Below are 27,969 nucleotides of genomic sequence, written 5' to 3'. Positions count from 1 at the left end.
TACTGGAGAAGAGTTTAAAAAGTTGAAAAAAAAAATAGAATGATTGGTTTACAAGAAACTGGGGCCTTCCATATTGGAAAACAATGTTAATCAGGCACAATTTGAAAGGCTAAGAATAATAAGGGTAAGATGCCCACGGTTCCGGAGCTTTTCCTTGAGATGCATTCCAAGAGGGAGCGAAGGGAAAAGGATTTTCACTAAGAAGAAGGACAAAGATTTATATGTAAGTATCAAACAATTTCGTAGTCTTTTGATCAAAGATATTATTATATAAAAAAACCTTTAATCATTAACGTTTTGATTTTTTACGATCAATTTAAGGAGCGAAAACAGAAAAACTCTACCATGTCCGATAATGAGATTTGGTTTGATTAGGGTACAATAAGATCGGTAAACAGGACCGGAACAACACATGATTTATTCTACGACCCCCAAGAGCGAGAATCCCTTCATCGCAAAAGCAAACATATGTGCAAAGGATCGTAAGTCAACTTCTGACTCAACTTGAAACCGAAAGACAAGCAGTCGCCACAAGGGATAAAGAAACGAGGAGAATGAAGGAGCAAGTCCAGATGATGACCACATATTTCTCGTCTTGCAACCCCGGTTGGCATCGCCAAAACCAAGAACCTAATGGAGGAGGCGGTAGTGGAGCGGGAGCTAGTTTCCGTAGTTGAGAGGTAGGTTTGTCCTTTTGGCTTGTTGGACTTGTTAGATAGGTTTATGACTTGTTGTAACTTGGATTAGTTAGTGACTTTGTAAATCGGCTTTTGTATCCTTTTATAAAAGTGACGTTGTTGTTGCCCATGTTTAATGCAGAATGCAGGTTTATTTGTATTTTGCCTTGAAATAAAGTAAAATTTTCAGGCGAAATAGTTGGGAAATTGCAACCGAAGTATAAAATTGGCAACTACATTTCAGTGGTCAAGTGCATTTTCGAATCAGGGGGTTCACAACTCCTAGTAGTCGCCAAATTGGCGATTGAAGGCCTCAGTCGTCGCCAGTTTGGCGATTGATGTCAACTATTGGCTACTGACATCAGTCGCCAAATTGGTGACTACGTTTTGGCGACTACGTTGACTTTCAGTCGCGAATGCCCCTATTTGGCGATTAAAAGTGCAGTCGCCAATTTGACGACTGAAATCAGTCACTTGTGTCTAAAAAGCCCGTCAGACGTTGCGACCAAGATGAGAATCAATAGTTGTGTAATGGTTGATAAGGTTATTTTCAATCATTGGTCTATCAAAATAAATTATATTCTCAGATAACTAGTAGCTAGCAGTAAGAACAGTTAATGTATTATACAACTAGTCATATGTACAACATATTTAATGTAGATGAGCTTTGTTATAAAGTTATGGAGCCTACTAACAAAATTATCGAGCTATGATACAAAGTTATTGAGCTTAACAGAAAAATTATTAAGCTCAATAACTTCGTAAAATAGCTCAATAACTTGTAAAAAAAATAGCTCAACATTTTTGTGTAAGAGTTCAACAACTTTGAGACGGTTGTATAATGCTGTTATACAACTGGTTGTAGGATAGTATTTGTGCAGTAAGAAAGGATCGAATCCACAGGGAAGCGAGTTAATTAATCTAGTTTGTTTATATTTAAGTTCGTCTTAAAGGTAACAGTTTTATGGGGGTTTGATTGGGTTGATTTCTAAAAATTAATTGCGATGTAAATAAAGACAAATTCAATAATAATAATAAAGAGTCTAGGGATCGGGTTCACTAGGTAGTCATCCAAGGGTAAGATTTAATTTATTGATTGAGCAATTTATATTGTTGAAAGTCATATGATCGGTCGATTCTAATATGTCTTTTTAGATCTGAACTTAACATTAAATCGCTATCATTAAGTCGGTCCAATTCAATTATCGTGGCCTATACTAGTCTTAACCCGGTCGATGAAAATCTTAATTTATGCAAGACTAATTAATCAATTCTGATCAATAATTAACTAATTAGAAGTAAGACAATAATTGAACAACAATCAAAAATAATTTAACAATCAATTCATAAGTTAACCCTTTTCTAACAACCTAGATCCCCTTTCACCCTAGATTAAAAGTTTAGTTACTCATACTAAAGATAAGAACAACAATAGCAATAATAAGAAACATGATGAACAATAATAAAAGATGAATAACGATTGAATTGTATTATTGAAGAAAGATTAGAAACAATACCGTAATTAAAGGGCAATAGATTCGAAGCGAATAATAAATAAACTAAACTAAGAGTATTCTAAGAGAGTTTTTAGAGTAGCTATACGAAACTAAAAAATAAGACGTACAAATAAATTAGGGTACGATTTAGGTATTTATAGTAAAACATAACCGACTTAAGGAAATTTGCGGAAAACACTGGAAAAAATGGTTCCTCGATCGAGCCTGTTGTCACTCGATCGAGTACACTTTATCCTCGATCGAGCTTGCTCACAGTTGATCGAGGCACCACTTTATTTCAGCTATTTTCTTCGTGTTGTCTTCTTAACTTCTCTTCCTTCACTCTTATGGATTCCCGTGCCATGCTTCGTGTATTCCTTCATGCCCACTCCGCGACGCCCATTTCATTCCTTTGCTCCTCAAATGCATCATCCCCTATATACTAAAAGATTAACATATCTCCAAATTTTCCCGCTTAAATTTCCCGCCTAAGTGATATTCTAATAGACAATATTTGTTTCCTAATTAATTAGTGTTGACTATCTATATTTACTACTACTGAATAATATTTATCTCCTAATTAACTGTATAAGATCAATCATTATTTAACTTTTATATAAATAAGGCTAATAAAATATCTCATTTGAATTATATACGCAAATTTTCTACCATTTTCAAAATAGAGGTAACCTGCATTAGTTTGATTGATTATCAAAGTCTCTAATATTTGTATCTAAAATACCGTGCATTTGCACGGGTAGCTACACTAGTTCTTGCATTAAACATCAAAACTCATCTAACATAAAAGGCATGTAAATAATACAATTTAGCACGAAATCGTAGCGAAAGCTACTAAGGGGAGGCATAAATATGTATATAGTTATGACTCATCAATGGCTATAAAACATATAATAGTTTCCAATACTAATCATCCATTTAATATCTATTACTCATGAATTTCCAAATTACATATTATGTTTTATGGTTGTAACGTACTTGATTATGATGAATATATGGATGTATGAAGTATGGTTTTTAAACTTCAAATTAACATCCCTATATTAAATGGTTATTGTTGTTGTTTTGTAGCTTAGTAAAGTATATTTTAATTGTTATGTTGTTCGTTTTTATGAATTGTTTGCTTTATATTTGAATTCATACTTTTTACTTGGTTTAATTTAAATGATCTACATGTGGGAAAGTTTCGATTTTGATTTTATTGTTAAATGTTTGTCATGTAAATGTTTCTCCTTTTGTTCAATAAAACTTGTGTATCAATTGATAAGTCCAAATTATATACATTTTTACCCCTTATTCTAGATCCATTTTGTATGACATTATGCAATAACCTTAGTGATTTTGAGCTAATATTTTATTTCTAGTTGCATTTGTATGTTCTATCATATTTTGTAGGTACTTAAGCTTTAAGAAGCTTAATTCCACATATTTACAAGCACTAAGAAACAAAGTTAAGTTGAAGAGAAGAATGGACCAACAATGAAGTAAAGCATGGACTTGCATGAGCAAATGTGGTGGATTAATTTGAGAAATGCACAACACAAATCAAGAAATGTCAAGCCCAATTACAAGTCCACAAAATGCTCAACTTAGAATTTTACATGGGATGCTCATGAAAATGCTCTTAGGATGATAAGTATGCAATTAACCGGAGAGTTAAGAAGAATTAAGGAGCAACTTTGGATTCCACATAACATTTAATCAATCATTAAAGAGAAAATACTCGGGCAATGGTAACCCCGATCGGGGTTGGGTGTCCCCGATCGGGGATGTGGGATTCACAATTGTTTACGTTATACACTCAAGTCCTATATAAAGGAACCTCGACATAAGCATTTGAGACCATCTTTTCTACACACTTTTACATAGAAATTCTCTCTAAATTTAGTAGTTAGTTTAGGTTAGCTCTTAGTTTAGTTTAGTTTACTTTACTTTATGTTATTTACATTTCAAGTTATAAAACAATTTACATTTACAAGTTATTATTTATATTACAAGTATTGTTCTTCCATTTCCATTTCTATTTTCATTTCCAATTGCAAGGTAATTTCTTATTCATATTTTCATTATGTTTGCCATTTCATTTATCATTAGTTTAATTTACATTTCCACCATGTTAGAGTAGTTGCATTTGTCTAAGGAGTAAGGGAAGACATGCATGTTTAAGTAATATGTAAATGTCAAAATGAGGATAAGTTGTCTAATTGTTTCTATCACATGTTTGTTTTGTCACATTTAATCTTTGTTTAAAGGCCTTAATCATCGATTAAGTTTGTTCATTCGTTCTAAAAGTCAAGAGAAATGTAATTGAATTAGACTACGCATGTGTAGTAGGACGACCTAGTCATAAACGAGAGTTTCTCTAGGACCCGATCTATGGTTGACACTAATATCGTAAGGTGGGTGTCTTTAAGCCTAAACATTTATCGTAAAATCAACTTCCTAACTTAACATGAGCATTTACATAATTAACATGTGTGACCCGACCTCCCTAGACATTTTCTTGATTATTGTTTTATCATTACATCAAACCAACCAATCAACAACCGATAAACCAACCTCGATAGAATTCAATCCATAACAACTAATTAACAACTCTCGTCTCTATGTGGTTCGACCCCTACGTACTACATTCATTTGTTTGGTTAGGGTATAAATATTATCTTTGCATAGGTGTGCGATAGCCTATCAATCAATTTTAAACATCATCAAAGACACGTTAATGTAGATGAGGTACAAAAAAAGGGTAAAATTAAAGGCAAAAACTTAGCGTATAAGCTGATAAGTTATTGATGTATCGTTTTATTAGTAGACAAAGGCCGAAAAAAAAAGGAGTGTATATTGTGTCAAATGTCAACGGTTTGTAAAGTTTGTAACTCATATATTGGAGATAACTAATTGTTCATTTTAGGGTAATTTATTTCACTTTTTTCATATTTATTTTATACTTCAAATTATTTATGCTTCAAACATAATACGTAATTGTCTTTTACTACTATATATCATGATTTGTGCAAGAATTTTTTTTGTACATTTAGCTTCAATAAAATATTAATGTTAAGTTTTTAGTATTCAGATTAACGTCGAAATTTTAATAAGAAAACATATATCTACACTTGCATTGTACGTGTAACAAAACTATTATATAATAAAAAGGCATAATAAAGCATCACATTACATCATTCCTTTTTTGAGAAAATTTTAGCAAACTAAATCATCATGTATTTATTTTAAAAAAAACGTTGAAAATTTTTGTATTATTAAATACAATTACTAAATTTTGGCTTTTCATTCAAATTTGTATTTTATTCTAAGAGTAATTAAACATAAAAACAAACTAGTTTTATACCCGTGCAAAAAATGCACAGGTCGTAATAACATGCGATATTATTAGATACATGAACCTATAATTGAGTGTGATTAAGTGTTCAATATTGTCACAATATAATCAGTCCATACTTGGATATTCGAATATTTAATAAATATTAGATTTGAATATCAGATAATAAACAACCGTATTTTATTAGAATTATATTAAAGGTATTTGACAAGTTAGACCCGTTGAATGTACGTAAATTGCAACATTTTATGTAAATTGTGACATTTTAACTTATGTTTTAACATAAGTAATTAAAAAAAAATAGGAATAAGAGATATGAATATGAATTGAGTTGAGGAGAGAGGGTAATTAAATAGAATATGAAACATGGAGGACCCCACATGGAAAAACTCAACAGTCAATCAAAAGTCAAGAAAAAAGTTGGGTTTTATACCATGTAGATACTAAATAAATTTTACGATTTTATTGTTAAAATAAATTTTACGGACAAATCATCAATTATTTCTTCTGCGTTTAGACAATGATAATCATTTCATCTACCTTCCATTATAGTTACAAATTAAAGTATAGAATTTTCTATTTTAAAATTTTTATTTTAGGTTGAATTAGTTATGTAGCTAAAAAAAATTGAAGACAATAATAATAATAATAATAACAACAATCGTAACAAAACAATAATAAATGTAACAATATTTGTGGCAAAATACTAATAATCCGTGACAAACATTTAATAAATTGTGGAAAATATACTTTGACGATATATTATGGCAATATACGTATTAACTAATAATTTTTTTTTGCAACCGTAAAGCTGGACTTGCATAACACCACCCACGTGACAACATAGCTAACATGAAGACTAATTATTTTTATTTAACAGTTTGGTGAGATTTCCCCAGTTTCCTAGGGAAATTAGTGAATTCACTTTTTATCAAATAGTCTTCTTTATTACGAAAGTATTTCAATTCGTTGTTTACAGATATCCTCCACAAGATCCCCAGACAAATGTAATATGGCCCGTGTTAGGAAATAGTGCTGCCATTGCGCTCATTAGACAGTAACACTGCTCGGTATCACTTCAGAACATAAATGGCAGAGGCGCAGGTTCTTTGAAAGCCTTGTATGGACTACACAAACGACAAACACATTCTTATTATTTTGGATTAAAGTTACCCCTACATACTTTGAAATTTGTCATGAATGACAAGGAGGGGGAACTTACTTTGAATGAATTGGGACTGAACGCCAAAAATTTCCAAAGTATATGCCTAAACCTGTGCTTTGTGCACCGATTTCAGGTCCTGAAACAAGTTGAATTGAATTGAACAGTGTTACACCAAATTAATCGGTATATATATATTCAAAATTGGATGGAAAGTTAACAAACATAATCCGTTCAACAGAATCTCTAAATTATCCTCCACAGTTAAAACACTTTTGTCAATTTCTATCGAAGATAGATCGTGGCCGGTGGCGGTGACCCAAAAAAGGGGGCAATGCGTTCTTTAGTATCTTCAAATTTGACATAATAACCTCCCTACCATTTCGCCACAAATTATACGACAAAACTAATTTTATACTCAATCAACCATGCAAGTTGGTCATTTAAATTCAATAAGGCAAACACATTATTGAGCATATTAATTAAATTCAAAGTCTTCATAAGCGCGACATGTAACAAGTAAGCCAATGTAAAAAGCAAACCTATTGTGAAAACTCTTACCTTCTAATAGTCACAAAATCGTTCAGTATCTACTTTTGCTAGTTAACATCTTAACAAAATCAGTAGCAACATTATCAGTATCATCACAATATCGTTTTTAAGACTCAATCAACCAACTCTTACATTCACACAATTAGGTTACCTATTCACAAAATCGATTCAAATCATAAATTAAACCTTGCAAAAAACTGAAATACAAGATCGAGCCATATATTCCACAAAATCGAGCACAAATTTTCACAAATTTTCACAAATTAAAACTAAAATAGAAAATAATAATTTAAACATGAGATTATAAAAAAATGAGAATAATAGGTTAAAACTTAACATTTATACTTGCTAATTGAACATTACAATTGTAAAATATGCAATATTTTCTAATTGAACAATTTCAACTTGATGTTGTAATTAGCCGTCTTGATGATTACCTCGTACCAACGTCAATCTAATCTTCAACAATATACCGATGAACTGATAACAATAATAAGTTTCCTCTATTTGCATTGTATTCACTATCCTCTGTACTCCACGAATATGTACAATAAAATCAAGGTGAACCAGCTTCATAAGGCGCTTGATTATTTGGAACTTCGGGGGCGTATTTTCAAGTGTGTAGAGTGAAAAACTAAACACATTCTCACCGAAATTCGATTTATCGTGGACACTAAGCTATAGTTCGACACTAAAATTGTTTTTTCTGCACCATCAAGAAAACCCCAAAAATGGTACCTATATTTTGTTTTAGGTAAGAGCGTTTCGAAGTTGAAATGAAATTTGGAGGGTTACACTTTCTCCTGATCACTCTACGGCTAATACGACTCAACAGAACGATTACTTTCTCTTTTGTGCCTCTCCAAATTTCTGGCGTGTGGTCTCATAATTAATCTGCAAGAGCAAAAACAATTTTACAGACCACTATAGATATTTCATTTTTAAAGTATAGCATTAAACATACCTTTGGGTTTGCAGGATTGTCAAACTGATTAATATAGTAACCCCCTAAGCTTTCTTCTATTACTCGGAAAAGGTCTTAGTTGGACACATCATGAGATGCAACTCTGCTCCAAATGGTAGAAGGAGTATTCTTCGTTCAAGACAACGTACGCTATCATGAGATGCAACTATGATACTTGGGTTAAAGATACATTTTTAGGTGTTTAGAAAACGTATCGTTATTCTGCACAATCAATATTTCCTGCTACATGACTTGTACTATCAAATTTGCCTCTATAGAAGGTACTAGTCAATCAATCTGCTTCCCACCAAAATCTTTCTTATTTACTCATTGCTTGCATTCTTACGAACTGTTGCCTTCATTTTTAATTACGAACATGTGTGTGTCGACCATGCAAGCCAAGACCGATTACGAAGCACTAGTGGGTGATCCCTCACTAATGCTTGACTCTCCTGCGTGCATTCTTGTCGCAAGATTAAATAAGAGTGCGCGCCACGTTTCCGCTCAAGATACCGACCGTGACATTTGGTATCAGAGCCCGGTCTTCACGACGGGCTGCTGCATATATAATGATAGGAAAGACCGCATAATCGAGTGGGAACAAAGGAGAAACTAGGGCCAGGGTGTCGGCCTTAGAAAAGTTGCCAGATGAGAAACTTCCGTATTTGGAGGGACTCGTGGTGAGTCTAGGGAGCACTCACCAAGCCATAGATGAGACGATAAAGAAGCGTGAGGCTCAGTTGAAAGCCGTAAACGAGACGGTAAAGGGGAATAAGGCTCACTTTGAAGCCGTAGAGGCATTAATCCCGCGTGAGTTCGGGGAAGAGATGAGCTACATCGACGAGAGACTTGGACAACTCGAGAAAATGTGTAATACATCGATGAAAATGACCGTAAACAGGAATTTTGTTTGGACTCCCAAGGTGAAGCCGCCTACACCTCAGAAGTATAGTGGGGCGAAAGACTCGAAAGAAGTTGATAACTTCCTCTTCGACATTGTAACTGTAACACCCCACGGTAATTGAAGAGGTCCATTGATAGGCTTAAATGACTAGTGCTTAAAGGGATTGAAAGTACTACTCATATCAACAAAGTGCACTTTCTTTTATGGTCATCCATGCGAAAGAACTCCAAAGTTAAGCGTGCTTGGCTGGGAGTAGTCTTAGGATGGGTGACCTCCTGGGAAGGTTCCCGGGATGCACATGAGTGAGGATAAAATGCGCTATAAAGGACCCGTGTTGATCTGTGGGCCATGTACACAGCCTGGTGAGCTATCATAAGTAACCGCTCCCGACCCGGTTTGGGCCGGGGTGTTACAGTAACATCCCCATTACTCGAGCGGCCTTCCTCATGGGCGTCTTAACCAGTAAGGATGCTATATGATTTGGTTTCCCAATGGATTGTAGTGCGAATAATCGAAATAAAAGCAATTTAAATAGATAAGTATATAAGTGATTAGATCCAAATATGATCGCAATTATACAAACCCAAGTCATAAGAAATGGAGTCGAATTATAATGTCAAAAACTAAAACAAACAAAGTGGCGACACGCTAAAGTGAGGAACGCTCCAAAGCCTCGAGTCATCCCGTATACACATGCTACCTATCAAACCGATGCTCCTCATATGATCGGAAATATCATATGGTTCACCAAAAATATTTTAAAAAAACACTTGTTGTCAGTCTCAATAATACGAGTGCCTACAACGACATGATTAAACGATATAAAATGCAACATGGATGTGAGTAACATGTGCAACCACCAACCACCACTCCTCCAACACAAAACCGGTAGCCACTCGGTCGAGTGACTCACTAACAGAAGTTGATACAATGCCCAGAAGGCACTCGATCCACGTACTCGGTCGAGTAGGGTGCCACTCAGTCAAGTACTCCGAGATTGAGAGAAGAACCGTGGTGTTGGAGTCATGGGACGACTTCAAACGAAAATTTATGGAACAATTCTCTCCGATAACACCGACTTCTTAGCTCGAAGAAAACTCAAGAACTTGAATCATACATGTTCTATCTGAGAGTATGTAAAAGCCTACTCGACATGTATGCTGGAGATAACTGATATGACCGAGAAGGATAGTGTGGTCCAGTTCATCGTTGGTTTGAAGGACCGGGCTCAACGAGAGATCTTGCGACAGAGACCCGAGTCCCTCTCCGCTGCAATGACCGTAGCCGAGAGATTGGTCGACTATTATACCGAGCGTAAAGCTGCTTAAAAGAAGGGATCCCTGTAACGAGTGAGGGCAACCTTAGATTTGGAGGAAACACTTCCCAAGCGAAACTTCTTCTACGGGAAATAATCGATTCCGTCCAGGGGGAGATAATAAAAGGTGAGGTCAAACTAATTCCACCCCAACCTCATCGAACAGGAGCACGTCTAAAGCGTCCACCGTTAGGAAGCCGTTTGCGTGTCTCCTATGTAAAGGAGCACACTGGATGTCTAAGTGTCCGCACTAGAGGGAACCAAACCCCGAGGGGACGGAGCACGAAGTGGACATGGGAGACGATGAGGAGTCCAACGAACAAGGAGAAGTGGCGCGGACGGGCGTGGTGCACATGATGTATTCAATGGGAAAAGCCATTGACCATTCAGAAGCCAAATCCACAGAGCTCATGTACGTGGAAGTGATAATTAATAGGATCTGCACTCGTGCCATGATAGACACGTGGGACGAAAAGACTTTGGATGAAGCTAAACCGAGAAGGGGGCAATATGAAGGCTGTCAACTCCAATTTTAAGCAAATTCATAGTGTCGCAACAAATGTGGCAATCAAGATGGGCGAATGGAGCGAAAATCTTGATTTCACATGTGTACCGATGTACGACTTCAAAATCGTCGGAATGAATTTTCTAAAGAGAACAACGACCTTCTTAGCACCCTTCGCAAGATGAAGGGACCCCTCATCTCGGCAATGCAATTGAAGATAGGACTTCAAAAGGGTGAACCGACTTACTTGTGTACCGTCTCTATGAAAGAAAACACCTCCGCCAGGGTGGTGTTGGAACCACAAGTGAAGAAAGTGTTAGATGATAACAAGGTACTACTCAATCAATTATTAAAGGTACTAGTCAAGTGTTGGATGATAACAAGCTTTACTTTACACAACAATCCACCTCACATAAGGCCACCTTTAAGTGTTGACAACCATTGTAAAGCCTGTACACCCACCTTTTCAACGGGTCCAAGAACACCTCAAATCGACCTTGTTTGCTATCTCAAATATAGACTGAAAGTCATTCCATTTCAAGTGGTCAGGAAGTTGTCGGAATAAGGCCAAAAAGTCGTGTTTGACAAAAATAAAAATTATCGAAGATTGTGTTTGACACACTTTTTTTTAAAGGTGGTGGTTGGATTTTTTTTTTAATGTTGTGTTTGACAAAAAAAAAAATCCTTTTGGTTATCCCTTATTCTTGTGTGAATTCTTAAAAATTACACCATTCATTTGCTCCTTCCACTTAACACATTCTTTACATATTCCTTATTAACTCTTCGAGTACTCTTATTTCAAGCTTGGCATAAATCAAATTCTACACTCTACGCTCGACATTGTCATTTTATAAAAAAATAACTCATTTAATAATAAATGAATAGGTTTTTTCTTACATAAATGAACCGTGTTACAGAGTAATTTCGTCGTATTTTATAGTTTGTGTACAATATAAAAGGTGATTTGACGTTAGGCCCTGTTTGGTAAACAATAGAAGCAAATTCATGATAGCGGATAACGTTAGCAGAATACGGTAAGCAGATTTTAGTAGCAGGTTTGACTATCAAATTAAATTAGCAGAATTAAAAAAGGGTGTTTGGTAATTAGCAGATTAGGATAATTAGAATGTTTTTATGTATAAATTGAATGTTATTTCAATATGCTCCTATTAGCAGCATATTCAAAAACAGTAGATTCCGACCAATATGCTATCAGAATACGCCGTTTACCAAACACATAAAAATAGTAGATTGCTTGGTCAAATCTACTAATTAAGCTGGAATCTACTTAACTCAATATGTTGTTTACCAAACAGAGCCTAATCACATTCTAAAGCTAAAATACATGTCCAAACAATAACATTTCCGCAGCACCTCGATCGCTAAGCTGCATTAAAAAAACGGAAAATTCACGTGTTACCCTTGAACTTTGCCATTTTGCACATGGTACCTAACTTTTTAAGTTTGTGCACATAATATCCTTGAGATTTGATTTTCAAGCACAACATATCATTTTTATCGTTTTTAAAATTTTCAATTGAACATAAATCATAAACCAGAAATCGGAATTGACTATTTTTTTTTTTTCAAATTGATTACCTCTTCGAGATCTATAAGTTGATAAAACTAAAATGGCCATTCGGAAATTTAAGATCGAAGATATGTTTAATTTGAGATTTTCATTAAAAAACCGCTATAAATTGTCTGTCGACAATTTTTTTTCCAAAATCGTAGATTATGATGAGATAATCATTATAGAAAAAAAATTGGCAGATTCTGAATTCCGATATAGAAGTAAACTCAATTGAGTTTTTTTAAAGCGACAAAAAGGGCATGTTGTGCGTGAAAATCAAACATAAAGGTATCATGTACACAAAGTTAAAATATTGGATAACATGTGCAAAGTGGTAAATTTTAAGGGTATCACGTGAGTTTTCCGTTAAAAAAAATGTGGATTTTCCCAACACTCCTGCAAACTTCAAGAAACATACCCTCACCCCCGGCCATCGGATTTAATTCGTGTTGGTTCATAAAAAAATGGAGGTCTATTTCTGTGCAAAAAAATGCATTTGAAATAACTTTACATAAAGTTGTCACAGAAATTATGAAGTTGGAATAAATAAAAACTCGAGCGGATACAAATTGGTACTTACTCCGCACATCCATAATTGAAGATCTAGGGGTAATTTGATTAAGCTTTTATAAGAATAGAAAAATAAAAAAGGATTTTGTTTACATAGGAAGAGTATTTTATGGAAAACTTATGAGAACGGAAACCGAACAGCGTACAAAAATCGAAAATTTACACATGAAGATAAATGTACATTGGTAATTTATCTTATTTAACATACTTCACACAGTAAAAAAAAAAAACAATCAATGAGCAATATTCACACAATGAGGTAACAACTCTGTGCAGTAAGAATCTCTCTTGTCAGTTATTCATAAGGCATGGTCTCGGCTTCATGTCGTTCAGATTCAAACAACTCGGTAGATAAATATCGCTCTCCAAAACTTGGGAAAAGCACCTACATTGGCATGGAAGTTAGATGTTGATCAAAACTGTAATCCGGCATAAATTCAGATTGCTATTTATACATGATTATACTTACAACGATCAGTTTTCCGGCATTTTCAGGCTTCTTTGCTAATTTAATCGCTGCTGCGGCTGCTGCTCCTGATGAAATACCCACCTGAATTCCGAGTCACATATAAGAGTACAGTAAACAGATAATAGTCGCGAAAGAGTAAGAAGTTACGAGTAGGGCTTTGAGGTTAACTTACCAACAAACCTTCTTTCGCTGCAAGAAGCTTGGCGGTTTCAAAGGCTTCCTCACTCGATATCTAAAATGTTAAACCGAGTGTTAAATAGGCTTTACACCGGCCAGTTACTTGTTTGTAAACTAAGTGTAAACTGTTGACCTGACAAACGGATTATTCAGGTCGTGTAGGAGTCAGGTCAGTTTGGTTCAGGTCAGCTCGGTTTATTTACTAATACCTTCGAGTGGATCAGGTTTCAGGGTGCGTAAAACTGTACAGTAAAGTTTCAAGAAATTTTCGGAAAGCCAGCTTTACCTTTAGAACTTCCTCAACTATGCTAAGGTCGAGCTGAGGAGGGACAATACCAGCACCAATTCCTTGTATTTTGTGCTTACCTGTGAAATGGATAGCATCACATTAATTCAGCGGAGAGCATATTACGTAGTCCGTATAAAGACAAATCTGATATACTGATTCAGCGTCACGCTACAAACTCACCCGGCTTTTCTCCATTTAGAACTGCACTCTCAGCTGGCTCCACACCATAAACCTAATTGACATGTGATCAATGTTGGATCTTACAAACTATATTTCCGAAGAAGAGAGGGATCAATGTTGAAACGATGTTTTTTTTTGGTGATTCGAGCCGGGTAGGACCACTAGGGTGGTAAAGCTCTCCCTCATGAGTTTTAACACTGCTGCTTTCCCAGGGCTCTGCTTTCCCAGGGCTCGAACACGAGACCTCTGGTTAAGCTAGAACAACCCCTTGCCAGTTGATCTAAGTGCTCATGGGTAATGTTGAAACGATGTTAAAAGCTATAAAATCAAACCTTAATAGCAGGATTCTTTTCCTTAAGGAACCTCCCTGTCCCAGTAATGGTACCTGCAGTCCCGATACTAGATACAAAGGCGTCAATTTCCCCTTTCGATCCTCTCCAAATTTCAGGCCCCGTGGTTTCATAATGAACCTGCAAGGGCAAGAACAATTCTAAAACCAATACAAAAACAAGCTGATGTTTCACTGCAAAAGCAAAGCATACCTTCGGATTAGCAGGATTTTCGAACTGATTAATATAATATCCGCCTGGAGTTGTTTCTGCTAATTCTCTGGCTTTCTTATCCAAGTCGGGAATGGTTTTAGTTGGACCCATGAGGATTAATTCTGCTCCGAATGCTAGAAGAAGTATTCTTCTCTCAGTACTCACAGATGATGGCATTACAACTATAAGCTTATATCCCTTTGCTGCCGCAACCATTGCTAACCCAATGCCAGTGTTACCGCTTGTCATTTCTATGAGAACCGTCTTCAAATGTCCAAAAAAGAAAAACAAAAAAAAACCGTCAATGATACTTGGCAACATAAAACTTTGCAATTAAACAAGAACCATTTTTCCTCTTCATTGTTCACAAACCCCTCCATCCTGACAGCCTAAAACTCGGAACATATTACAGTTATATGAATCGAAAGCAAAAAAATAAAGAGAACGGAAAAATACAAAGACCAACCTTCCCAGGGGAAATCAGGCCCTTCTCTTCGGCATCTTTGATCATACTATGTGCAATCCTGAACTCGAACAAAATTCAATTTTACGTTACGACCAAAATAAATTACAGATGATGTGACATAGTTTCAAGTCTTCAACTTTCAAACTTCTATACAGATCATTGACTAAGAGGTAAATGACTACCTCTCTTTAACACTAGAGCATGGCTCCATCGATTCAAGCTTGGCTGCAACGCGTGCCACACAGCCATCCACGACACGATTTAGATAAACCATGGGTGTGCCTCCCACCAACTGCAAGTTAAACACAGTAACATTCATACAAGCTCAAGACTGAAGTCTTTTTTATAAGACTTTAACAGGATTACAGGAACAGAGTTATTGAGGTAAACACATTCTACAAAGTACAATCCTTCAAACAGGAAGGAAGAAGGAAAGAAAATTAAACTCACTTCAGTCACATCCTTCGCAATTCCGCACTCGCCCTCCATGTATTAGCAATAAAAGTAAAACTGCAATTAAACATAAATGCAGTTATGTTTCTGAAGGATACAAGGATATTAGTTACAGGCTTACAGCCACTTTACAGAAAATATTCTGTAATTTCTGTTACTGTCAGTATGACTAACTATTGTAGGATTACCTACCTTGGATGCAAACCTATACAGACTTCAATACTATAATGATCATTTATTCCTACATTACAATAATGCGGATTTTCTAACGTGTGCCCTCGAGTACACATTAGGAACCCAAATGTGAAAATATTATCATGAGTTCATCTTTTTCATCATCTCATGAAATAATCACAAGCGTATTACCACATTTGGATTCTTAATATGTGCCCTTAGAGTACAAGTTAGAATATCCGACAACAATATCATCTTAGTCACTCAACATTTGTATTTCATACGTTTATCGAATATATGGGAGTCGAATTCTGAACTAATGTAATGAAAATGAGATAAATGGACAAAAACAGAAGAACAGACAAACATTATTGAGAGTGAAGAATACCAACAAAACAAAGGTAGAATTCAAGAAAAAGCAAATTTGTTCATTAATCCATTTTTCCAGTATATTGGATGGATGGGTCCACATGAAGATAAGGGTAACCAAGAACCATACAAAAAATCCCAAATTTTCATGCAAGACCGTTTTACAACGTACAACAAGTCAACAACCTTATAACCGCTAAAACACCTCTTTCTTTAGTAACATCATTAAACAAGACGTATAAACTACTATAGAATCACCATATACCGTACAACGGTCTTACATTATAACCCGTAAAACAAGGAGGAATTCAAGAAAAAGCAAAGAGAGAAGAGAGGGGTACCTTTGATAAGGTGGTTAGGATTAATGAGGAAAGTCAACGGATAGGGAAGACTATATATACAGTTATAAACTGAGGCCAAAAAAGATAATGCAGGCTGTACAAGGCTGACTAATTGCAAAATTATCAAATTTATTAAATTTGGCCCTTGGGATAATGACGTACGTAATGAGGTAATAATAACTAAGGTGCATGCATCAATTCTTGGTTGAAAGATTAATCGACGGGCATCGAGTATACGTGATAGCCTGTAAACCACGTATATCAGGTAAGTCACCTGAGAGTGACAAACTCAAAGTTTAGAAGGCATACTCCACAAGATTGCTCTTGGGGAGGCTTGAACATGAGACCCTTGAGAATTTCACCCAAGTTTTAGACACTCGACACCAACCTTGCGGGCGGTGTTGTAAACTTGTAATTGTGAAAGAATAGTGTTATTTTGGTACTAGTTGTGGTATAATATAGTGATTGACACATCACACATTCCATTGACAATCACTTAAGTTATGTAAACTATAGGCCTATATGGTAAACCCGGTATCGAAAACTTATTTCAAGGTACATCCAAATTTGGCATAAAAAAAAGTAAAAGTTTACATAAATAAAAAACTAGAGTGCATTGATACAAATTGGTACATTCAAACAGAAAAACCCGAAATGATGAGCATTTCAACTAAGCAATATTTATTCAAATGTAAGAAAATGCTTGGGATAAAAATAAAAATAAAAGAGGAGGCAAGGCAAGAGCAAGCAAACGGAGCAGAGACGTGTTGTATGTGGCAAACTTGAGTTCAAGATTCAATGGGCATGCTCTCGGCTTCCCGCCTTACTGATTCAAACAGCACCGAGGATAAGTATCGCTCCCCAAAGCTAGGAAAAACCACCTGGATGAATTCAGATAAGATGTAGCCAGTCAGCACTTAGAAGCAGAATAACTGTTTGTCACTGTCATAACTGTTTGCTATATCATTTCTAACGAAGTAAGTTAGGCCGTTGAGTAACGCAGTAAGAGCTAATCGTGTAGCCCGTGTTTATGAGTATTCATTTGACAAGAATTTAAGGAGTCTCGGCATCCAAGTTTTGATCAATAGAAGTAGAAAAAGAAGAGTGAGCTTACAACAATGAGTTTTCCAGCATTTTCAGCCCTCTGTGCCACTTTGATGGCAGCTGCAGCAGCACAACCAGACGAAATCCCAACCTAAAATACGCAACTCATCAGTTATAAATAAGGAAAAGACCTTACAGGTGTTACACGACAGCCACGAAAGACAACTAAACGGCATGGTAAAGAAAAGAGCTTACCAGCAAACCTTCCTTAAGTGCAAGCGTTTTAGCCATTTCAATAGATTCTTCGCTGGATATCTACAGAATACGAGAGTTAAACGATAAAAGCGGTATGAATAATATGCTGATTAAAAGGGCAAACACCGTAATAAGAGTAGAATTATCACCTGAACTACTTCATCAAGTATGCTTACATCCAGGACACCGGGTATGAAGCCAGCTCCAAGTCCTTGAATCTTATGTGGACCTACATCGAGAAGTGCATACCAAGTTTAATCCTAAGGATTTGTTTTCAAATGCTTAAATAACCGTCTTATGTATTTTGACATAGAATACTCATAGTCTGCACTATGCTCAACCTCTAATGGCTTCACAACAGCCTTACTCAACATGATGACCAAAAATCTAACATGAAAGACGCACAACCAAAACTTTCGTACTTACCAGGTTTCCCTCCAGACAATACAGCACTTTCGACTGGTTCTACACCAATTAGCTGAAACGTAAAGATAGGTTACATAACAAGAAAAGGTCATTGAAGCAAAAAACATGCAAAAATCTTAAAGTAGCTGGTATTTCTCTTGTAAAGTTGACATTTATAAACACGGCACGTATAACTTACCTTCACATCTGGATTTTGTTCTTTGAGGTATCTACCTGAACCTGTCACTGTACCTCCAGTCCCTATTCCAGATACAAGTATATCGATTTTCCCTGCAGTGCTTTTCCAAATTTCCGGTCCAGTTGTTTCATAGTGAACCTGATACATGTGATCAGATATAAGCAGCAGCAATGAAAAACAACAGCATAATAACTTAAGTGCCTTAAGGACTCTTGCCCTTGTATTAACTATTAACCAACACAAAGTCACAAACCCGTAATGATATTGCATCAAGAATTGCATTGAATAACTGCTACTTCAAAATAAAACGAAGCGCAACTACTTTAGTGAGTCATTTTGGTTTATTCCACCATTATTTAGAACCAAAGAATAGTGAGTCTACGATTCATCTACAAACAAGCGCCAACAACATTACCTTGGGGTTGGCAGGGTTCTCAAACTGCTGTAGGATAAACGAGTTAGGTGTCTTATCACGGATCTCCTCAGCCTTTTGAACAGCTCCTTTCATCCCTTTAGCTGGTTCAGTAAGAACGAGCTCAGCACCAAAAGCCTTCAGAATAACCCTTCTCTCAAGACTCATAGATGCCGGCATTGTTATGATAAGCTTGTAACCTTTGGCCGCTGCCATAAATGCTAAACCAATTCCCGTATTTCCACTGGTTGGCTCAATAAGCACGCTCTAAAGAAATTTTTAAATCAAAAGAAAAACAGAAAACATAGATTATATATTCAGTAGTTTGATTTTGATAATTCCAGAACTAATAAAGTTATAGAAAACCAACCTCACCGGGCGTAATTAGACCCTTTGCTTCCGCATCAGCAATCATACTGAACCCAATCCTGTGAGAAGAAAGAAATTTTGCAGTCAATAATGACAGAAGCATAGATAAAAAAAATCTCATCTCCAAGATCGACTACCAAGAAAAACAAGAACAAAGATAACAGCGTATAACCTGTCTTTAACGCTAGAGCATGGCTCCATTGATTCCAACTTGGCAGCAATACGAGCAACACAACCATCGACAACATTGTTGAGATATACCAACGGCGTGTTTCCAACTAACTGTGCAAAGTAAAAATAAAATAAAAAGAATTAGAAATTCAGATTTAGTAAATTGTAATACATTGAAAAAAAAAAAGTGATTGTTGTTTACTTCAGTCACGTCTTTAGCAATGAAAGGCTTCTCCTCCACCATTTTGATCGATAGTGAGCTAAGATCAACACAAAGTCCGAATTCAGTCATGTGAACAACAAAATGATTCGATAAAAAGCTTTTACAAAAACAAAGAGAAAGCTACAAAGTTAAATACATCATCCAAGACTATTCAACATTAAAGCACATCATTTTAATTTCATCATATCGACATAATCTCATAATCTCATACCAAAGCCAAAATGAGTTGTCATCATCGAAAGTGTAACATGACCAATTACAGTAGTATTTAGGCATTCATGATCAGAGGAAAATGTCTAGTTCTCATCATTCTAATATCAACTATTACTTGATCATTAGCGAGATTTTGGAAAACGATAAACTTAATAACGAAATCCTCAAGTAGCCGAGATTTCTATTATCATCAGGTGGAATACAGAGACTTGATACTAAAAAATAACATCCATTTTTCAGTCACTCTAAAGTACCACTATGAATCTAGGAGATAACCAAGTGATTCTGCTCTAAAATAAAGCAAAGACTAATTCTTGTGAGGCCGTTTTACACTACCATTGTGTAAAACGGATCCACAAACAAAAAAAAACCATAACCATATTCGGCTAAATGAAAAACAAAAAGCAAGAAAGCAGTAACAATTAACAAACAATCCATTTTACAGAAACTCGTGTAAGGCAGTCGTACACAAGTGCCTTATAGATGCTAACTGATCAAATTAGCTAACAACAGCAGCAATTACAATCAAATCAACAATTATTGTGTAGGACCATAAACAGTCATTCATTGTTTCATCAATAAAAGGACCTTCTCATACCGTAATACGGTCTAATTCTACAGTTAGTGTTGCTTGTGACGGTCTCTTCAAAGAGACCTCTCACAGCCCCTACCCACTTGTCCTCCCACTTGCCCCTTTGTCTCACGTCTCTTCAAAGTGACGAATTTTGTCCGTCACAAATGAGAATTTGTGCTAATTCTATGATTTGTATAATCAAATAGATTAAAACATGAAGCAAACTAGGCCAGTACATGACAATATAATCAAAATGTAAACTTATCATAAACCCAACATAAAGAGAACAAGAGTTAGCTCAAGTGATAAGAGCTCTCTTACTCCAACCATGAAGTTGGGAGTTCGATTCTCAATTGCCACATAAGTTCGCTCATTTGAACAAAAATAAAAATAAATAACCAAGTTTTAAAAAAATGCAATTTTTTCATTAACCAAAGATAAATAACTTCAATTACAGCAAAAGACATAAAAAAAATACTATCAATTTAACAATTAACAATCCCATGAATCAAATAACCCTATTGATGTGACAATTAAATAACAAAACAGCAGAAATTAAATGAATTATTAATACACTAATCAATCAAAAAACAGGCTTAAACAAAAGATTAACAGCAGCAGCAACAACAACAAAAACAACAAAATTATTCCTAGAAAGCATGAACCCAATATTATTTTAACATAAAGACATGAACTTTAAGAGATAAACAATAAATTCAGGTAAAATAAGAGCTACCCACAATTACATTCATATTGTATTTTGACCCTAACCCGACACATATTTTACTCAAATCCGAAATAACCGAACCCGTAACACAATTGACAGGTGTATGATCATACCTGATAAATGTGGTGGGATAAGTTTGTATAAACTAGAGAATGTAACAACTAATAAAGATGAGGATGAGTGGAATAATAGAGTAGTGTCATTTGGTTATATAATGGCCTATTATTATTTATTTGTATTTTATTTGTTTGATTATAATAAATAATCCAAATAATAATGCTTAGTTGTTTTATTCTTTTGATGACAATGATTTCAGAATTTTGCCACTAAAATGGGACTCATCCATTTCATCACCACATGGGTGTTGACTTTTTGTTTTGACTTTATATATGTAATGAGTAGTTTGTTGCGTGTGAATTTATAAATGAATATATTGGAAATTGGGATATTAAATTAAATTTGTTTTTATAATTGCACATGAGAATTATTTATTATAGTAATTTGTTTAATTTTTTTTTATCATTTATATGTGTTTAATGGGTACACTCTACAAAATCGTATTGTTTATACCGAGTTTTAAGTAAGGTTGTATGGCCCTGTTTGGTACTCAGCAGATTAATAATAGCAGAAACAGATTGGTCAAGCAGATTATAAATGACATATCGGATTAACAGGTTTGACTAGTATGTTTCAATTAGCAGATTTAATAAAAGTGTTTGGTAATTAGTTGATTTAGGTTAATAGATCGTTGTATCTATATGAAAATGGTTGACAAATTCAATTTTTTCCAATCTACTAATATGAATATGCTGGGTGGAGCAGCATATTGGAAAAAGTCTTGAATATGTTGAAAATTCACCAATCTATTGTTTACCAAACACCCCCGATCATGATATTTGATGGGTGAGTTTATATATATATTCACATTGCTTGTGATGGCCTTGTTTGAAATGGTTTCTTTTTTTTTACCGCGTTTACGTTATTTAGTTTTCGTAGAGAGGAGAGATTCGAAATCACTAGGCAGCACTCCCTTGTCTTTTCTTTTTTTTTCGTTTTTTGAAAGAAAAACGCCCAAAGGCATTACTCTATTAAAGATCGATTATAAAGTACAAGCAATGTTCGTAGTAGGCGGTAACCCATCTGCCCAAATAAACCTACCAGTAATTCTCGGAACAACATGTGCTAAAGCGTACGCGACACAGTTATTAACACGACTCGTATGTGACCAAATAACTGAAAGAAAACTATTACTACTTAGCAACAAAATATCCTCTATAATAAGCAAGAAAATGCTCCTTCCATGCTTCCGTTCCTCGACGGCACTAATAACCTGCAAACTATCACTTACCACCTCCACGCATTGGACTCCTCGTCGTGCAGCTTCTTCAAGACCATCCAACACCGCTATAGGCAGCACTCCCTTTTTGTGAGATTTTGTGAAATCATTTTCATAAACATCGCCTATTTTTAGAACGCAAGAAAAACCATTCGAGTATCAAATATTTACAAAACTTTAATTATAACTTCCTGGGCTCCTGACTCTGCACTCTTCGTCACCTAAAGCAGCGACATTAACATTGGCCGATATCCCTACCATTCTTTTCCGGAAAAACACATTTTTTTTTCCATTATCGGCAATTTTTATCAGAACTGACAGAAAAAACAGCCATTGCTCCATTAGGTAATCAAGTTCGGCCACAGGAAGTCGATACCAGAACAATAACACAAGGCATGTATTTCGAATAACGTAATGTTGATCAATTTACAGCTGTAAAATGAGGATTAACATTGTGAAGAATGGAAATGCTTCTCTAGATTTTGTAGAGAAGTAAAAAGTAAATTAGTTACTGTGCTTAATTTGTAAGAAATGGAAATGTTGTGGTATATAATTTCAGTACATTTGGAACTTGGCCTTGGTGTTCTCGAAAACTTGCTCGGCCATCAACGCTTGATGTGGTTCAGCTTGTTTGATCTCCAGGCTCGCCTTCTGATATACCCCGGTTCCCCTCAATGCATCAGCTATAAAGTCATCGAACCCTATTGCTATGGCCGCTTCAGCTTTTGCTCCGTATACTAATCTCTGTGTATCAGACATGAAAACCCATATCAAGGAATCGTTTTTGGTGGAGATAGATATGAACGCAAATTGTTAAACAGGACGGTCTCAGAAAATCCTTTTTTTTTTTTTTTGTGAAACTGAACGCATACCTTGATTCGTGAAAGATGGATAGCACCAAAACACATGGGACATGGTTCGCAAGATGCAAATATTTCACAATCTGACAACTCGATCCGATTGAGCTTTTTACATGCCTGTAATGAAGGATAAACTCAGTTGTGAAAATTGAAAAGCATAGTGAGGTCATGAAGAGATGGGTAACATTAAAGATTTGTCGGTAGAATCAAATGCACGTAACATAACCCTAGATGCATAATACACCGTGGCTAGGCGAAAAGGTCAATAATGACTACTAGGTAGCTCAGAAAACAATTGTCAAACAATTGATTGTAGCAAGGTTTCATTTAGTTTTAGGATCTCAAACTATTCATGAATTATGTTCGCGCCAGCTTCGGATGTTTTTCTAAAAATACCGTGTCAGAGACTTGACACAGAAACATGAACATCGAGACTTATGAGAATCCATTTTAGGCCAAAAACATGACTTCACTAGGACGATAGGAAGTGCAACATTCAAAGACGCAATCGTGTCATATACTTGCAGTTGAGAATGAGTCTAATTACCCATGAATCCAAAAAATGCACAAAAGCAGGGAAGAAGTGTGTTGCATGGGTTCACGAAATGATACGACACATCATGTATTTATTAAAAATTAGAGACATCGAAATAGAGAGAGAAAAAAGGGAGGGGGGAATGCTTCAGAGTTCACTCTGATCAAAACGTTACTATGAATGTGAACAGCGAGATAGCAGGTGATATCTACAAGATGGCAAGTATTGGATTTAAAGGCGCAAGTATGCAACACAACAGAGAATTGCAACATTAGAAACTTGTTTGTACTTGGCAGTTGCTGTTGTGCATGAAAATCTTCGCAAACATACAGCAGGCTCAGATCAAAAATAATTTCTAGAAAGAAGCCTATCATCTGATCTTTTAGAGCTTGTTTGGACACAATTTTAGCAGGGAAGGGAAGGAAAGGGGTCAGGGAGGTGGAGGAGAGGGAGGATGGAGTTTTGATGTTATTAAATCCAAATCATTCATATGCTTTTAACACACTGTTGCACTCTATGTTACTCAGACTCGTTTAGAAGTATCCGAAGTATCCGACAAAGGTACGTGTCCAAGTGTCGGACTCGGCTATTTTTATGAAAAATATGCATATTTTGGTTAAAAATGAGGTGTCCAAGTGCCATACCCATGTCCGAGTGTCGAGTGTTGGACAGGGGTACGCGAGGGAATTAGAAGGGCCCTAAAAGACTACATATATGGAACAGTTAAAAGAAGACTTGTCATCACCCAAACATATAAAACAAAGCATAAATCATGACTGAAATACCAAAATCAGATACGCGGCTACTTTTCTCATCTAACCTCTCTTACAGCAGTGACCTCTGCATGAGCAGTCGGGTCTGAGTACTTCAAAACCATATTGTGACAGCCGACCACCACTTCATCATCGCGAACAACAACAGCACCAAAAGGACCCCCATGTCCACAGTCAACCCCCTTATAGGCCTCCTCAACTGCTTTCAATAAGAATTTGTGGTCTCTATCCTGTACGGCTGAGTAGAAAACAACAAAAAGACAAACTATAACATACATTATGATGAAACTATGCATTTGGTCTTGGAAACAAGCTCCCCCACACACAAGAGGAATGACATGCAACATTAAAGACGATATACAAATCCCCCAATGCCTTAAGGGCTTCCTTCCACAAATGGAGGGGTAGCGGGTGGTCAAATGTACACAACCTTGTATATGTGTTAAGGTCATAGAGTACAACAACAACATCAGAGCCTTAATCCCAAAATGATTTGGGGTCGGCTGACATGAATCATCCTTTAGAACCGTCCATGGGTGAACGCACACCTCAAAAATGCGAAAAAAAATAGAAAAGAAAAAGTGAAAAACAAAGAGAAGTAATTAGCAAGTTGATAATCACAATTCACAATTGCCTACATAAGATGGAGACATCAAAACTACAAGGTCAGGCATAAGAATGCACTCACCTTCTTGATGACCTGCAAACGCAGAAGCGACTGAGATGTTCCCTTCTTTTACTTCAACAACTGAAAAACAAGAAAACAGAAGGGCAAACTAAATTACTCTGACCATGATCAAGAAATGAAAAGATACGCACATATAGCTTCAGAAAAGACGTATTTTCATCAATTCACTCAAACAACAAGGATACATGGAGCATATCCTCAAACAGTAATGCAGGTTAAATGGATCAATTAGCAACGCGTCTAAAACTATCGAATTTGATCTACATCAGTGTAACATTCCAAAACTCCAGGGGACAAACCTTCTATCTATACTCTATAGCACCCAATAATTCACCTTAGACAGAAATTACAGGCATATGTTCATTGTTCAGTTCGATAACAAAACTAATAGATGAATAAATCATCTAAGTACATGATCAACCATTGTACTCTCTCCGTCAAAATCATTTGTTTACCTCTTTTATTCTTTGTCTGGGTATTTTATTCAAGGTAAACAAATGATCGAGACGGAGGAATCAGGGACTATGTTACTCCGACACTTAACTTAACTGCCGTGTCGCGTGTTAGACACGTGTCGGTGTCGGTGTCCGACACGACACGACACTCCGACACTTCAATTTAGACCCCAAAACAGGAAAATTCCGTGTCCAACACGCCGACACGTGTCGGCGTGTCTGTGTAACACAGATCAGGGATATTAAACTATGACAACTATAAACAAAATGAACCTGCAATATAAAAATCACAACTTCAGCAATCAGAAGCAAAAGACTTTCAACCCTAAATGCCAAAAAAAATCAAGATCAAAATTATACTCCAACAATTATCTACTCCCTCCATCCCAATCATTTGTTTACGTTTGATTAAAATACCTCTCAAAAAGACTAAAAAAGGTAAGCAAATGATTGGGACGAAAGGAGAGTGGAGTAACATATATTATCAACACCAAATTTATATACTATTGCAAAACAGTCATCTACATACAGTCTACTTCCTCCATTCAACTCCACTCTACCATCTTTCCTTTTTCATCCATTCAACTCCACTCTACCTATTTCCTAAAAAAGAATGTCAAATGACCATTTTGTCCTCATACCCCATTACTTATTTACAATATTTACCACTCATACCCCACTACTTCTACATCAAACTCCACCCTTTTCCACTCATACCCCACTTAATTACATTATACCTCATTATTTATTTACAATATTTTTCACCCAACCCCACCCTTCTTAATATTTGTGCAAAATACAAATAGGTAGAGTGGAGTTGAATGGAGGAAGTACAAGATTAGAATAGAATTCCCCCATTAATAGATTAATCAATCAAGTAACCAGAACTCAAATCCATAATCATCGAAAACTAGTAATAACTAATCATAATTTACTCAACAAAAAGTGATCAACTACCACCCCACTTAGATAAATAGACAAGTTTTTGCTAATCCCAAGAGGCATTTTGTCTTTCTCATATCTATTCTATTCAACCCGGTTTAAGTTCAAGACGGATATGTCCATCTTAAGCAAGAATTTGTGATCAAATTTACATACTGAGAAACACATTCACAATTGAAATACAATCATCTGCAATTCTGCATACAGTGGATTAATCAATCAAGTAACAACCCCCCAAATCCATAATCATCAAAAACTATTAACTAACCACAATTTACATCAAAAATTGATCAACCAACTACAATTAAAATTTCAGCAGAAAAACAAACAAAAACATAATAAAGTTTGAATCTTTATTATCAACATACCATTATCATCACCCATGACTGAAATTAAGATCAAGAAATAGCAAAATTCTCAAATGGGTAATCAAGAATTGAGATTATTAACGTGTGTGATTAACAAAGATGTAAATAATAAGCAATGATTATAAGTATAATTTATAGGAAAGTAAGAATTAACTGATTCTTTTTACACTTAAAAAACACACTAAATTATTATAAAATATTTAGAATATTCCAATAAAATGTGAATCACATGAAAATCACATGAAACAGCAAGGAAAAGGGGGATTTGTTTAAATTAAAAATGAAAAATGAAAAATGAATTGTATTGGGTGGAGAAAAGGAAATTTGGGATTGCTTCCAAAAACATTGAACTTGGTCCATTCAAATAGTATGGGCAGTCCAATTATTTATATGTTGCATATTTGGGCTTTTGAGGTTATCCACAATTTTGTGGAAATGAGTCAGTGACCCAATCCAAGAATAGTTACGGAACTCGTAAAGTGGAGTCTAGTGGTTAAAAATTGGATAAAATTTTCAAATATTTTATGTTCAAGCCTCTTTGTGACTGATGAGCACAAATACTATCCTACAACCAGTTGTATAGAAGCATTGTACAACCGCCTCAAAGTTGTTGAGCTCTCACATAAAGTTGTTGAGCTATTTTACAAAGTTATTGAGCTTAATAATTATTCTGTAAAGCTCAATAACTTTGTATCCTAGCTCGGTAATTTTGTTAATAGAGCTCGATAACTTTATAACAAAGTTCAACTACATTGAATAAGTTGTATATACAACATTAACTGAAAGTAATATAGTGAAATTATGGTTTGAGGCTATGCCTTGTAGATTTCGAGCATGTCACTTTCAGGGGACTTACCTAGTAATCTAGTATACGTAATTTGCAG

At 35.6% G+C, this 27,969-nt stretch overlaps 3 protein-coding genes across 7 annotated transcripts in view; all 3 read right to left on the bottom strand.

Annotated features, from left to right (window-relative positions):
- Nucleotides 1–13,110: 13,110 nt before the first annotated feature.
- LOC141619601 (cysteine synthase-like) lies at nt 13,111–16,620 on the bottom strand. 4 transcript variants are annotated; one of them, XM_074436622.1, is made up of 11 exons: nt 16,537–16,620; nt 15,650–15,709; nt 15,382–15,491; nt 15,200–15,257; nt 14,734–14,997; nt 14,524–14,661; nt 14,192–14,243; nt 14,009–14,088; nt 13,718–13,777; nt 13,546–13,626; nt 13,111–13,461 (listed from the first exon to the last, which is right to left on the bottom strand). In XM_074436622.1, the coding sequence occupies exons 2-11, from the start codon at nt 15,686–15,688 to the stop codon at nt 13,372–13,374; spliced, it is 972 nt and encodes a 323-aa protein (XP_074292723.1). In that variant the 5' UTR covers nt 15,689–15,709; nt 16,537–16,620; the 3' UTR covers nt 13,111–13,371. The 4 variants fall into 4 exon arrangements, with proteins under 4 accessions (XP_074292723.1, XP_074292722.1, XP_074292721.1 ...); XM_074436621.1 differs by lacking the exon at nt 16,537–16,620 and adding an exon at nt 16,215–16,353; XM_074436620.1 differs by lacking the exon at nt 16,537–16,620 and adding an exon at nt 15,845–16,177.
- A 482-nt stretch (nt 16,621–17,102) lies between these two features.
- The window catches only part of LOC141619599 (cysteine synthase), a 44,658-nt gene continuing 33,791 nt past the window's right edge, over nt 17,103–27,969 (bottom strand). Inside the window, exons 2-12 of the mRNA XM_074436615.1 lie at nt 21,242–21,291; nt 19,594–19,651; nt 19,393–19,502; nt 19,222–19,279; nt 18,855–19,118; nt 18,440–18,577; nt 18,262–18,313; nt 17,985–18,064; nt 17,836–17,895; nt 17,651–17,731; nt 17,103–17,417 (exon numbers count right to left, since the gene is read on the bottom strand). Of these exons, the coding sequence (XP_074292716.1) occupies nt 17,325–17,417; nt 17,651–17,731; nt 17,836–17,895; nt 17,985–18,064; nt 18,262–18,313; nt 18,440–18,577; nt 18,855–19,118; nt 19,222–19,279; nt 19,393–19,502; nt 19,594–19,635 (978 nt within the window). The 5' untranslated portion in view covers nt 19,636–19,651; nt 21,242–21,291 and the 3' untranslated portion in view covers nt 17,103–17,324. The remainder of the gene's footprint in view (nt 17,418–17,650; nt 17,732–17,835; nt 17,896–17,984; nt 18,065–18,261; nt 18,314–18,439; nt 18,578–18,854; nt 19,119–19,221; nt 19,280–19,392; nt 19,503–19,593; nt 19,652–21,241; nt 21,292–27,969) is intronic.
- Nucleotides 22,843–27,629, bottom strand: LOC141619605 (guanosine deaminase-like). Of its 2 annotated transcripts, XM_074436627.1 has the most exons (6): nt 26,610–27,629; nt 26,049–26,310; nt 25,321–25,842; nt 24,680–24,870; nt 23,337–23,441; nt 22,843–23,208 (listed from the first exon to the last, which is right to left on the bottom strand). In XM_074436627.1, the coding sequence occupies exons 4-6, from the start codon at nt 24,734–24,736 to the stop codon at nt 23,020–23,022; spliced, it is 351 nt and encodes a 116-aa protein (XP_074292728.1). In that variant the 5' UTR covers nt 24,737–24,870; nt 25,321–25,842; nt 26,049–26,310; nt 26,610–27,629; the 3' UTR covers nt 22,843–23,019. The 2 variants fall into 2 exon arrangements, with proteins under 2 accessions (XP_074292728.1, XP_074292727.1); XM_074436626.1 differs by lacking the exon at nt 26,049–26,310 and having other exon boundaries at nt 25,321–25,380; nt 27,086–27,447.

Source organism: Silene latifolia, chromosome X (genome assembly GCF_048544455.1).
Source record: "Silene latifolia isolate original U9 population chromosome X, ASM4854445v1, whole genome shotgun sequence".
In the NCBI taxonomy this organism is placed as follows: Eukaryota; Viridiplantae; Streptophyta; class Magnoliopsida; order Caryophyllales; family Caryophyllaceae; genus Silene; species Silene latifolia.
This window is presented reverse-complemented; position numbering and strand designations above follow the sequence as displayed.